This window comes from Pholis gunnellus (assembly GCF_910591455.1).
Source record: "Pholis gunnellus genome assembly, chromosome: 14".
NCBI classification, from domain to species: domain Eukaryota; kingdom Metazoa; phylum Chordata; class Actinopteri; order Perciformes; family Pholidae; genus Pholis; species Pholis gunnellus.
The window spans coordinates 7,829,876-7,843,265 of record NC_136541.1 but is presented as its reverse complement, the minus strand read 5'-3'; the positions used below and the strand labels follow the sequence as shown (position 1 = coordinate 7,843,265).

The following is a 13,390-nucleotide window of genomic DNA, read 5'->3' as shown; positions in this document are numbered from 1 at the left end:
ATACATCATATTTATTTTATATATTTATTTGTTGATTATATTTTGTATCAATAATTATCTATAAAGTGACTAATAACTAAAGCTTTAAAATGAGTGTTGTGGAATAAAAAGTAAAATATTTTCCCCTTGAAAAATAGTGGAGAATTGTAGTATAAAATTGAAATACTGAAGTAAAATAAAAATACCTCAAGATTTTACTTTACGATAACAAATGTTACTTTCCACTACCGTTCAAATGTGCTGCTTTTATAATTTTTTTTATCACAACTACTGAATGCAAAAAAGAACATCATTCTTCCTCTGATTATAGACTTGGAGTCATAAAAACAATTAAGATCATTATCAAGGGATTAAAGATCATTTTAGTGAGAAGGTATTTTCAGCAGGTAACTTGCCGTAGCACCTCTTCACATGTGACAGTTAGTCTCAAGTGGGCTGATCAGACACCTGATCTGAGGCAAAGGGAAGTCATGCAGCAAAATGCTTAACAATGTGCTTTTTCACTAACATTGAATCATGGTTGAGCGTCAGCTTTAAAGATGGATATAGAAATATAGCAATCGGTCATTAAGCAAAGTGTTGGACAAATTGAAATTTAGACCTGATGATGAGACTAGAAACAAAGATTGGGAGCATTTGGATTGCCTTTCAAGGCTCTCAACATGGCGAGTATATAGCTAACGGTGCTAACAGCACTAACAGTGCAAATTACGGCGCAAGTGCAGACAGAGCTAACAGTGTTTTTGTTGGTCGTATGAGAGCATTGCAGAGCAAGCTTAATGCACAAGCATGCATCGAAAGAGAAGCTTGGATAATAACACACACAGAGGGATGGCGACTTCATTCTCTGCTCTGGTAGACATTACTCTGCTATATCTCTACATAATATGCAGCTAAATGACTCCTCTGAATGTTAAATACAGCTCCTTTAACAATCTACTGTACTTATCCACAGCAGCACTTGTCACTCATTTATTTTTCTGTCAGAGGCCTTTATGGGTACAGGTGCCATTTCTCACACAACTTTCGCAAAACGACCTCGCTAATATGAAGGAGGAGCTGCTGAAAAACTGATCTATAAAACAACCAGCAAAACTCAGAACTTCACTGCTCTCCAGTAATACAGGTAAGCTATAGCAGCAGGTGAGATTCTCCCCTTTTTCTCCACCGCTGTCTCTTTTTCTGAATATCTAAATTAATTCACTATCTTTAATTCTTAAATCTTAATAGCCAAACAGTTTTTGTTCCGTTCTCTACAGGTTGTGGAGTAAAGATGAATGCCATCCAGGTGATTTCCCTCACTGTGCTGTCCGTTTTGGCGGCTAACGCTCAGGTCATCATGCCAGGAAGATGCCCCAAGCCTGCCGTTCAGGAGAACTTTGATACTGCCAGGGTGAATACCTAACCTTTGTTTTTACTTCAATATATTCTGCATGGAGACAAACAATCCAGAGGTTAACAAATTAGGCCTCCCAGGGTGACAACTTGTACAACTGAACAAAAATTGCCACTTAAATCCTCAAGATTCTGCAGCTCTTCATCAACAACATCTTAACTTCATGCTCTCGCTCTGCAGTATCTTGGTAAGTGGTATGATGTCCAGAGGCTGCCAAATGCCTTCCAGAAGGGCGAGTGCTGCACTGCCACCTACAGCCTGAAGAGCCCCGGAGTCGTTGGTGTATTCAACAGCGAGCTGCTGTGAGTACTCCGCCTGCATCAAAATGTGTTTATTTATGAAGAGTTGGACCACAAAAGTCCCACTAAAATTCCTCTCTGAAGCAACAAATGAGATGTTCAGGAGGTCTATTTTACTGTCCAAGCTAAAAAGAAGTAAATTAATAAACCTGTAACAGTTGAATTGGTTAAATTGTTTAATTCTGTATTAGCTCAAACTATATTTTGCAAATATATTCCTTCCAGGATATGATTGTAATTTACATTTACTCAATGACTGTACTGAAATACAATATTGAGAACATTTAACTTCACTTGAGTATACATTTTTTTATGCTACTCTATACTTTTGACTCCAATACATTGAAACATTGACTTTACAGATTAGGACCGTGCAAACAAAACATAATATGATCAATATGATGATACTGTGTTGTAGATTGAACTATATACAACAGTATATAAAATACTTGTGCTCCACATCCAACATCTGTCACAATTAAAATGGTGCTTATGTGTTTAAGCATCAGTAATAATATTCCAATAATATGACCCTATATTATAATATAATTCTCTGAAAAGGGATCATTCTACCCATTCATTACTTTTACTTAATACTTTAAGTATTGTTTTGCTGTTAATACTTTCTTTTAGTGATAATGGGACCATTAGCTCCATCAGTGGCTCTGCCACAGCAAAGAACCCCTCTGAGCCTGCCAAGCTGCAGGTTTCCTTCTTTGAGAGTAAGAACATCTAATTTATTACAAACCTGCAAAGATTACTATTCAGATTTATACCAATTCAGAAAATGTTATCACTTGACTCATCCCTTTACACCTCCAGACGCTCCCCATGCTCCTTACTGGGTGCTGTCCACCGACTACGACAACTACTCTCTGGTCTACAGCTGCACCGACCTCGGCGTGCTGCATATGGATTTTGTCTGGATCCTGAGCAGACATCCCAGCCTGCCCGAGGAGACCCTCGAGGAGCTGCACAGCACGCTGTCCTCCATCGGAGTCAGAGTGGACAAACTGCTCACCACCAACCAGGATGCAGCTTACTGCAGCGCCATGAACCAGTAAACAGACTGAGATGGACCCGATGAAGTCTAAAGGGATACAGACTCATGCGTGTTTCTTGTGATTGTACTTCTAGCTGTGTCTCATGCAAAGTCAATGCAATAAACCTATTTAAAAAGCAGTGCAGGTTTTGGTTTGCTGTCTTTTCTGTGGGCGTCTGGTGGTCTGGTGTTTACAGTATTGATAATTGATTAACTCTCTGTTTGATATCTTTGCTGTTTTCTTTTCACACTCCTACAATGTCTCTTTGGTTAATGGGTTTATTTCTAATAGCCAGAATGTTTTTTGTCAGTAACTGCACATTAATATTTTGTCCAAAGTGCATGTTTAACTAATTTAACTAGCTAATTAAGCTAAGTTGATATGCTGTTAAATGTTCAGTAATAGTGGCTGCTCTCATTTGTAAATTATTAGTCCTTGATTCTTTACTGTCTTTGTTTACAGTTGTAAACATATTGTAAGAAAGTTGTTTTAAAGAGGCAAGTTTTTGCGGATAAATAGTATTAATTGGTGACAGACTATAAGCTTTACGTTATCTTATTGTCACCATCTAGTCTTGTACAGTCCAATACCAGCTGTTTATCACAGCTGTTTATGGAACAGCAACCCAACCTACTAATAACTACAAAGAACATGTGGCTGCCAATCTCTAAATCTGACAGGAAACTTGAAGCTTAGGAACAGGATGTATGTGAGAATTAAACCAATGAAGCACTGATGGTTTTAAATTACACTAATATCTGCGTCCATTTATTATTCGGCATTTCAGTTTCTATGATTTCTGACTCCCAGGGATTCACATCACAATTAGTCTTGTATTATTTTACATTAGAAAAACTTTGGAGGCAGAAATCCCAGTTGCACTTTTTTGATCACACCGATTATTAAAATGTTATGAAATGTGAGTTGTATTTATTTGCTTTTGTAGTTCAGAATAAGCCCTGTAGGTCTAAAGACAAAAACACACCACAACATTTCTTTCTTTCTACAGGTTTATTGCAATGACATAAGGTATCTACAGGGCGAGGAGGCGCAGCACACACTCCATACAGCTGTGTTTTATCTCGTCATGGATCCAAGTCGCCCTGTCTCTCAGTCCTGAAGAGGCTGAAACAGAGTATCTCTGTTTACTGGTTCATGGCGCTGCAGTAAGTCTCATCCTGGTTGGTGGGGACCATCTTGTTCACATCGATTCCGACGGAGGACAGGATGCTGTGCAGCTCCTCGAGGGTCTCCTCGGGCAGGGTGGGCTCTCTGCTCAGGATCCAGGAGAGCTCCGCGCGGAACAGGCCGTAGTCGACGCAGCCGTAGACCAGAGCGTGACCCTCGTAGTCGGAGGACAGCACCCAGTAGGGACCAGGAGGAGTTCCTGCAGGAGAAACGAGTACGAGAGTCAAAGCCGCTGGAATATTATATACAAAAGATACTACACAGATTCACTGACCAAACTTGAATATATTTGTAATGACACTTCTTTACCTTCAAAGAAGGAGACCTCCAGCTTGGCAGGCTCAGAGGGGTTCTTGACCTTGGCAGAGCCGACGATAGAATTAACGGTTCCATTGTCACTAAAAAAGATGGAGGTACAACAGAAATTAATTTAGTCAGGCATTTTCTTTCACGTCTAAGTCTTCATCTAATTTCACTAAATCCTTTACAAACTTCAAACAGTGTCATGTGATCCTGTGTGTTCATGGTGCAGGGATTTTGGCCGAGTATTCAATACACCCGAGTTAAAAATAAGAGAACAATGTTGCAATAGAAATACACAGCCTTGTGTGGAAGCAATTCCATCAAAAGGAATGTTTATTTTGGAATTACACACTAACTTAGAGGATAAAAACACTTTTCATTTGCTCTGATTATTATTTCAATGAAAATGACTGAGTACTTTTTTTTAATGTATATATATATGTATATTCAAACCCTGAAATCAGAAAATGTAGGCATTTAGGCAGCATGTACTCACAGCAGCTCACTGTTCAGGACCCCGATGACTCCAGCACTCTTCTGGCTGTAGGTGGCAGTGCCGCACTCGCCTTTTTGGAAGAATGTTGGCAGCTTCTTGATCTCATACCACTTACCAATGTACTGCAGAAGAAACACAGGATTGCACACTAAGAAAACATTTGATTGTTGCAAAACAGGCAACGTTCTCATGCTTTACATGATGTTAATTAGTAGCAAAGGAAAGGCAAATTTAGTATTCACCTGGGAAGCATCAAAGTTGGCCTGAACAGCTACTTTGGGACATTTGCCGAACTTAAACACCTGAGCGCTGGCTGCCAGAACAGACAGCAAAGTCAAGAAAATCACCTGCATGGCCTTCATCTTATCAACACGACCTGCAGAGAACAGAACAGCAAGATTATTGAGACAGTCAGCTTTACATCAGCCCTGCAAGCTCATCTTTGAGGGTTAACTAGAGGGAAAGAGCAGGAGCGGTGAGGAGGAAGAGTTGTGGCTGCAGTGTGTTCACCTGTATGTAATCAGCGTCCTGTGTGCAGCTCATTCAGTATCGAGGATCTTTTATAGATGTAAGGACCCCATTGATCACATTCTTCAGCCCCTCCTCTTGTGTTTACATGTAAAAGTGTTGGAGGGGGAGTGAGTGTGAGAGTTGGCACCTGTTCAAATGAAGACACTGTTCAAACAGGACTCACACCTCCTGAGCTTTGTAGAAGTAAAGCTGCATCTCATTCATTCATCTCAGTGAAACCAACTTATTTTTTTGTATCCTTTATTTTCCCCCAAAAGGAAACTTGGCTAAAAACCAACAAGGTAAATGTGGAAATTACACACAAGATGAATAATAAGCACAAACGAGATGCAAAATATGTAAATATCTCAGTGCTCCAGTACACAGGAAACCAGTATCAAAGCCGCCAAACTGATATTCTGTGAACTAAAGAAATGCATTTTTCATGTTGTGGACTTATCCTTTATTTTCCCCCAAAAGGAAACTTGGCTAAAAACCAACAAGGTAAATGTGGAAATTACACACAAGATGAATAATAAGCACAAACGAGATGCAAAATATGTAAATATCTCAGTGCTCCAGTACACAGGAAACCAGTATCAAAGCCGCCAAACTGATATTCTGTGAACTAAAGAAATGCATTTTTCATGTTGTGGACTTAAGAGGCCACATTTCCCCTAATTAGATTTGTTTGAGTTTACATTTATCATCTGCTTATTTGCATGGCTTAAATAATTTACATGTTCTCCCCAAAATCGTGATCCCAAGATTGTATTCATGTTAGTGAGAGAGAGATGGCTGCATGAATCACCCGAAACTCTTAGTGTCCATTTAATTAAGAAATAGTTATAAACAGTGAAGACATTTTGAGAAATGTGCGCATTTGCTTACTTCTTGCAGAGAATTAGTTTGATTAGAAGACTGATTCTCATGTTTGTCTGCTAAATATTAAGCTACAGCTAGCTTGGTTAGCTTAGCATTAGCTCAGCATAAAGACTGGAAATCTGTATTCACTGCTGAAGCTCACTTATCATGCTCTTTAATCCAAGCAAAAACCAAGGGGAGACTCAAAGTACATTTTATCACCTAAATTATAACCAGAAATTGTTTTACATTTAATTTGTTTGTACATATTAAACAAACCCAATAAAGTGTCAATTAATGAGCTTTAGAGTTGCTGGAAAGACAGATTTTTGTTACAGAGCCATGCTAGCAGTTTCCTCCTTTTTGAGTCTTTATGCTAAGCTAAACTAACTGCCCACTAGCATCTTGTTTACTGGACAAACAAGAAAGTGGTATTAATTTTCTCATAAGCAAGAAAGTGAATAAAGGTATTTCCCACCTGCCTTTATATTTAAATAAACAAAGTTAATGTCTTTTAGCAGCAGCTCTTTCCTTTTAGCAGGAAGGACATTCAAAGTAGGCATTCTGGTTTTTATCACCAACAACAAACAACATCGCTTCAATGTTAGCATCAGTCTTCCAATCTCCAAACATAAGTGCTGTCTCAGATGAACACTTACTGCATCTTCCCGCTTTTATTGACCTCACGCCATCTGAGTGTTTACTAAAGCCCACACACGTATGAGGAAAGATTAATTGGGCACAGGTGCATCTGTTTTTCTTGATGCTCCCACAACAGCGCTCTGTATTCACTTGTAATCCCTGCCCTGCTCTTACAAGGTGCTGCAAGGGCCTTGGAAACCACTTTGCACGGGAAATGGGTTGTGACTGAAGCAGTCGGTAGTGGTTCATCAACAGCAGATATGTAGAAAACAGAATCAGACAAAGAGCTGCAATGGGAAGATGGTCGGAACTGCAGTACATCGTGATAAACAACTGCTTTGAGTTTAATTTTAATTGGTTTATCATCACTTTCAATGCATTATCTACATCCTGAGCTTTTTGCTGTGTGGTCTGGCAATGTATTAGAGAATAAACTATTGTCTCAACTATTGTGTGATAATGTACATCTGTTGTCATACAGTGGCCTCACAGCAGAAATGATGTAACCTCTTTTTAAGAAAAGGTTTTTTTTACAGCTTTGTCAAAAACATTCAGAGGCAGATACGTCCTTTGGTTCAAGGCCAGAGTTTTAGTCTGTCAGAGATGAAAAGATCAACCAACAGTTTCTTTTTTTATAATTCAAACATCAGGTTTCTTGCATTTAACATAAAAAGACAATATTGAATACCAAACACATACCATATTAAAATTCTATACTAAATCTCAAATTATACTGTTTATTAAGCAGTTATAGTATACAAAAAATTCCACATTAACTGCTTACTTTAATATGTAACCAATTTATTTGGCTAAACATATATAAAAAGCATAATTTTTATCCTCCAGTTAACCTGCATTCCTCTGATACTAAACAAAAGCTATATACTCCGGATACATTGAACTTGGTTGCAACACAATCTGCAATTGAACTGTTTTGTTTCGGCTGAATGGAAAGTCAGCGGCTCTATCGATCGCAGGTGTTTTCTTTTACACTCGTACAGTCAAAACAATGTGGATGGTCACCTGAGAAAGTACCTCTGACCCTCCAGTGTGACACATTCTCAGGCATGTTTGACCAAAACCATGAAAACATAGGCAATGGGATTCTTATCTCTGTTAAAGGATAACCTCCTACTGTATCAGCTCAACCAAACAGTCACCTCAGTCACTGTGGTGATAAAACTAACTTATTTGTTTTATGAAGCAAATGTTAAATAGATGAACTGTACTAAATGTAATAAATATCTAGCTAAATGATTAATCAAGTGTAAGGATACAATATATATGCTTCTTATCTTCCTTAAAAATATGTGTTCTATGGAGCATGACATGCTTAAATTGGCACTCTAAGCCTTTACAAAGAAACAAGCTTGTTTAATATGCGTAACAGGGCGAGTTAGAGAGTCGTTGCAACTGTCGTGCATGTGTTCAGCATTTAAATGTAATTATGAGCAGGTGTGTAGGTTCTAATTAGTTTTAGCTGATTCTTAGTTGTTTCTATGGATCTTGTTTTCTAATAGCATAATGTCTGTCATGTAAGTCCATTCAATTTAAATTAAATTCACTTTATTTGCATAGCCCAAAATCCCTCAGCAGCAGAAGGAAACATTCCCAAGTTTTATGTGTGTATTTGTATGTTAAGGCATACGTTACCGCATTTTCACTTCTACATGCTTAACTTTCAGTTTGTGTGTGTGTGTGTGTGTGTGTGTGTGTGTGTGTGTGTGTGTGTGTGTGTGTGTACACAGGTGCCAGGAGCCCCAACATGACCCATGACACCCTGTCAGTCATGTCTGTTCATGTTCCTCTGTAGCATGTTTATCCCACAAACACACATCTAATAATTCTACTGTGCGTTTTGGATCGGACATTAGTTTGAGAAACAACGATTGACTAATTGATTGATTGATTGATTGTAAGTGATGTAAGTTAAATACTTCCTATTCCACTTCCAATGAGGCTTTTCTTATTGCAAACACTTGTGTCAAAGCAGGAACAACGCTGAGATAACTAACTACATTAACACGGGCTCAGTTTCATTTATGTTTGCCACTAATCCCGCATGAACAACAGATCACATTGGTGATAAAATGTATTACACTTGTTTGAAAAATCTGAATGTCGGCCAGGTGGTGGAAGGTTCAGTGGTGGAATGCAACTAAGTACATTTACTCAAGTACTGTACATGTTTCAAGCACTTGTACATTACTTGAGTCTTTTCATATTAGAGCAATTTATTGTCCTTCACTACATTTCAGAAGGAAATATCACACATTTTACTCCTCTACATTAATTCGACATATGAATCAAAGAAAGTTTGATATACTAACAGTTATATAAACATGTTAATGCTCAAAGCACAGCTGAGTCTAACAAAGTAGCTAATCCTATATTATTTTTCATATTATGTAGTATTTTTGTCTTTTAAATTTCTGAAATCCGTTTCTCCATCTTTGAGCCAGTGAACCAGTGTTGTCTGTTCTTTCTCTGATCCTCTACTGACCAGTCAGGCTCATTGCCTCCATCCAGGGAAAAACCTTCAACTTCAACTGGCTTTGATGTCTCCGGGTGCAGCTAACAAGTCATTCCTCTCTGAAGTGTATTAGCTGAAAATGTTGCCTTTTGATCTTTCTCTTCTTTAATTTTAACCTTGTTTGTAGCCGGGGGGCTTCGTGTGAAAACAGACAGCATTAAACGGGATTTGTATTTAATTGACAGTGTTTGGTATAATCCGTGTTGAATGTTAAACAGCTGTGGTTTACTGCACCAGCACCTTTCACATATTTCAATGCTGAGCTATACACTGAGAAACAGATATTTAATTTAGTTCAGTTCATATCATTTTATGTTTTGTGTGTATTTTGCTGTGTTTGGACCATGAGCGCTGCCAAATTCTTAAATGATGGATGGGTGATCCTGACTTTTTGAATTAATTGATTAAGTTGGCACACGTTCAGCACTTACTGATCATGTACAAACTTACTTAAACTGGATGAGCATGTGATCAATCATTTTAAGAAAATATGAAGAAAAATAAGGCCAACCACAGCAGCATTGAAATGCCTGCAGCCCCTTGTGTGTATGAATGTGTGTATTACAGTAAAGTCGATACCAAAGAAAAGTAAACTCACTTATTTACTAATGTAGTTGAATTTGTTCACATTGCCAGGATGAAAAACGACTTTTTAAGTTAGAAATGACAACTCTTAGTTTGATAAAGAATGATGTGTGGAATATAATGTGAAAGTAATTATACAATGATATATATACTGTATATGTCATTTTATAATTACTTTTACATAGTTCAGCTCAATGTGTAAAAGACTAAAACAGTCCATTCCTCTGCAGACACAAGCCACCATCAAATCAACGCATGCTAAAACCTTGCTTGTGTGAAAATGATGCTCCTGCACTAAGTCAGAATGGCTGAAAACCAACACAGAGCAACAGAGAGGCTTCAGCTTACAGCACACTGGGCTAAAAAGGTCCGACAAGGGGAAAATATGTGGCCGTAAAAATGATGAATGTATGTGTCAAACATTATGAGACCAATGCCACATAATGTGTGCTATTATGAAACAAGATGAAGAGTCTAGCCTCGGAGGTTGTAATGCTCATTTAGTATTATTTTGACTTCAGGAATGCCCTGATTGCACTCACACAGTTACACGTTCACATTTTGAACCACAGTGTAATCTGCTGGCCAATGAGCCGCTTTTCTGTTTTGTGCCTTGTGGTGGTGGTACTTTCCCCACCCAGATTACTGCCTAACCTAATGATGGTGCCTGATGTAAAGTGAGTGGTGTGAACAGAAGCAAATACAAATGTATGTGGTAATGGGTTACCCACCGAATAGTTGTCACATGTCACACTGAGCTACAGATGCCAACCGGTTGGTGGCACTAGATGGAAAAGTCAGAAGATCACCAAAGCTTCAACAATTCATCCTGTGGGCAACGTGAATGTCGGAATCACATTTCATGGGAATCCATCAAATAGTTGTTGAAACATTTCACTTCAAAATACAAATGTGAGCCTCATGGTATAACTACCGTATAGATGAAAAGTCAGGGGATCACCAAAGTCATTAAGATTCATTGTCTGGGGATGTTTAAAGTAGAAATTGTCTTTGTAAATCATTCTACAGTAGAACAGTGGGCGGAAAGACCGACTTTACCAACTGTAGAGCCACGTCGCTAGCATAGATACAAAAGAGTGAGCATCAGTGAGCTGTGACAAGAATGTGACAAAATGTTGTTGAATTAGACTGAATCTAATGGATCTCTTTCTTTGTCCAACCAGGACTAAGTGGGGCATTTTATTTCTAAGGTTTGAAAATACATCAAATCTATTTTCATCCACATTAAAAATGACGTCTGAGTCACTCAAAGAAATCCTCAAATATTTTATTGAAAAAAAGAATTCACATTCCTTCCCACCTAAACCAGAAGAACATCCAGATTGTTTAACAACATGTCTGCTGGTGTGTCACCCATGACTCCACTTTGCTAATAGTTTACTTCATGTCTGAAATAAAGCTGGCTCGACACAAAGACACCCATTGATGACACAACGTCACAGCGCTGCAAAACCTCACAGAGAGCAACGTCTCTAATTCAAATAACAGAATTTGTCCTAGGGAGAGAACATACATCTGAACCGCCAGGACACAAAGGTAACAACATATATTTGGTGATGTAAATGAATAACAGAATGGCAGGTTACTCACTTATCATTTAAAAATGTATTTGTAAGGAAAAATGCTATTCATTGGCCTAAATTGATGGTGTATTTTTTGTATAGAAAAATAGTCGTCAAGTAAACTTTCACATTTCAAATACTTACTTTTTATATCACTTTATATTATTTATATTATTTTTTATGTTGTGAAACCCTTGTCCTCTTGCAGGTAACAAAGGCCTGTCTCGACTATGAAGTTATTTTCCGTTGTGGTTTTTGCCTTCATCCTCCCGCTCATCAGGGCTCAGGTTCCCCATTGGGGTCCATGTCCAGAGCCAGCGGTTCAACCGGCCTTCATCCTAAAACAGGTACAAGCTACTTCGAAGAGAAAAATATAAATACATTGCCAGACTGATGCCCAGCGGTGTCCCATGAACAGCTGTACCTTTTCTCTTCTGCTATATCTCACATGAACAACCACATGAACCACTGCTATAAGTGTCTGTTTTTCAAATGTATAAAAGATGATGTATATATATGCATATTATAGATACTGTATATATGTCATAGGTGGAGTAGAAGTGTAAAGTAGCATAAAATGGAAAGTTGAAGTCAAGATTGTACTAACTGAGTGAATGTAATTTAGTTACTTTCCATCAGTGGCAACAATATTGTTTCTGAATCCACTAAAGCATGTAGATATATTCATACTCTCCGCTCACAGCGCTCTGATTTGTCTTTGAACTTGTGTGTGTCTTTGCCCTCACAGTTCATGGGAAGATGGTTTGAAATTGCCAAACTGCCGGCCCAGTTTGAGAAGGGCCGCTGCATTGAAACCAATTTCACTTTGAAGACAGACAACTCCATTCGAGTGGTCAGCTCTGAAATACTGTGAGTCATATCTGCAATTTTCTTTGTGCAAATATGGATTCTAGTGGTAACATTTGCATGGTGTGTAAGTCCTCCCTTATTCCAACATGAAATTTGACTGTGTGGAATAAAACAGAAAAGCAAAGCTGAGGAAAATCGAAGGGACAGGAGTCATAGAGGACATGAAGAATCCGGCTAAACTGGGAATAAGTTATTCCTACGGTGAGAGAGACATTTTACAGTCAGTTGATGATGTCAGTGGACTTCTCAACAACAACGTGCCTCTTACTTTTTCCTCTTTGTGTCAAATTAGGAGATAACATTGCTTTTGATTACTGTTTTGTGCTTGTCACCGCCACAGTCCTGCCTTACTCCCCTTACTGGATCCTGTCCACTGACTACGTGAACTCGGCACTGGTGTATTCCTGCACTGACATCCTGAGGCTTTTCCACGTCGACTTCGCCTGGATCCTGGGCCGAACACGAACCCTGCCGGAGGCCACCGTTGAGAAAGCCATGGAGATCTTTGCGAAGAACAACATCGACGTGAGCAGGATGACTCCCAGCAGGCAGAAGGACTGTGACAAAACTCTCTGAGCAGCGATGGAAATGCAGCACAAGATGGTGCTGTTGTTGACAGGAGAGAAAATGATTTATTATGTGTTCCATAGAAATCTTTGACTAACATCAAGATGATTATGACGAGGGATGTAGTGGAGGTAGACTCAACTCAGTTTGTTTATGTGTGGAACACAACTTTCCTGCCTTTTAAAGACAAAAATATTTACAGCACAAAATAACTGCATGCCTATATACTCTGCATTATAGTTGATGACGTGAGTCATACACACCTTTCTATTCAACGCATCAATCAGTCTGCACAGTTTAAGCCATTTAAGCTGCTACCTTTGTCATTATGAAATATGTTGATGAATCATGTTGGAATCAAATAATATTGAGTAAATCTGAACTGTTAGACCACAAACTTACAGCATCTAATTAGAGTCAATAAACGTCAGTGAAACATACTTATCTTCTTTGATTTTGTGCAGGAATCTTTTTAATCAAAACATTTTGTATGAACATCAGTGTGCAGGAT

General features: G+C 38.5%; 3 protein-coding genes across 3 annotated transcripts; 2 read left to right on the top strand and 1 right to left on the bottom strand.

The window, feature by feature from the left end:
• Positions 1-1,273: 1,273 nt before the first annotated feature.
• Positions 1,274-2,759, top strand: LOC306705846 (apolipoprotein D-like; the record flags this gene model as incomplete). Its single annotated transcript, XM_079172711.1, has 4 exons — positions 1,274-1,393; positions 1,577-1,698; positions 2,329-2,417; positions 2,518-2,759. 4 exons carry the CDS (start codon positions 1,274-1,276, stop codon positions 2,757-2,759), a joined length of 573 nt encoding a protein of 190 aa, XP_079028837.1.
• A 1,124-nt stretch (positions 2,760-3,883) lies between these two features.
• On the bottom strand, positions 3,884-5,087 carry LOC306706441 (apolipoprotein D-like; the record flags this gene model as incomplete). Its single annotated transcript, XM_079173527.1, has 4 exons — positions 3,884-4,125; positions 4,236-4,324; positions 4,726-4,847; positions 4,968-5,087. 4 exons carry the CDS (start codon positions 5,085-5,087, stop codon positions 3,884-3,886), a joined length of 573 nt encoding a protein of 190 aa, XP_079029653.1.
• Positions 5,088-11,672: 6,585 nt separating this feature from the next.
• Positions 11,673-13,181, top strand: apoda.1 (apolipoprotein Da, duplicate 1; the record flags this gene model as incomplete). The annotated part of the gene is made up of 4 exons (XM_079173356.1): positions 11,673-11,789; positions 12,191-12,312; positions 12,428-12,513; positions 12,653-13,181. The coding sequence occupies 4 exons, from the start codon at positions 11,673-11,675 to the stop codon at positions 12,886-12,888; spliced, it is 561 nt and encodes a 186-aa protein (XP_079029482.1). The 3' UTR covers positions 12,889-13,181.
• Positions 13,182-13,390: the final 209 nt, after the last annotated feature.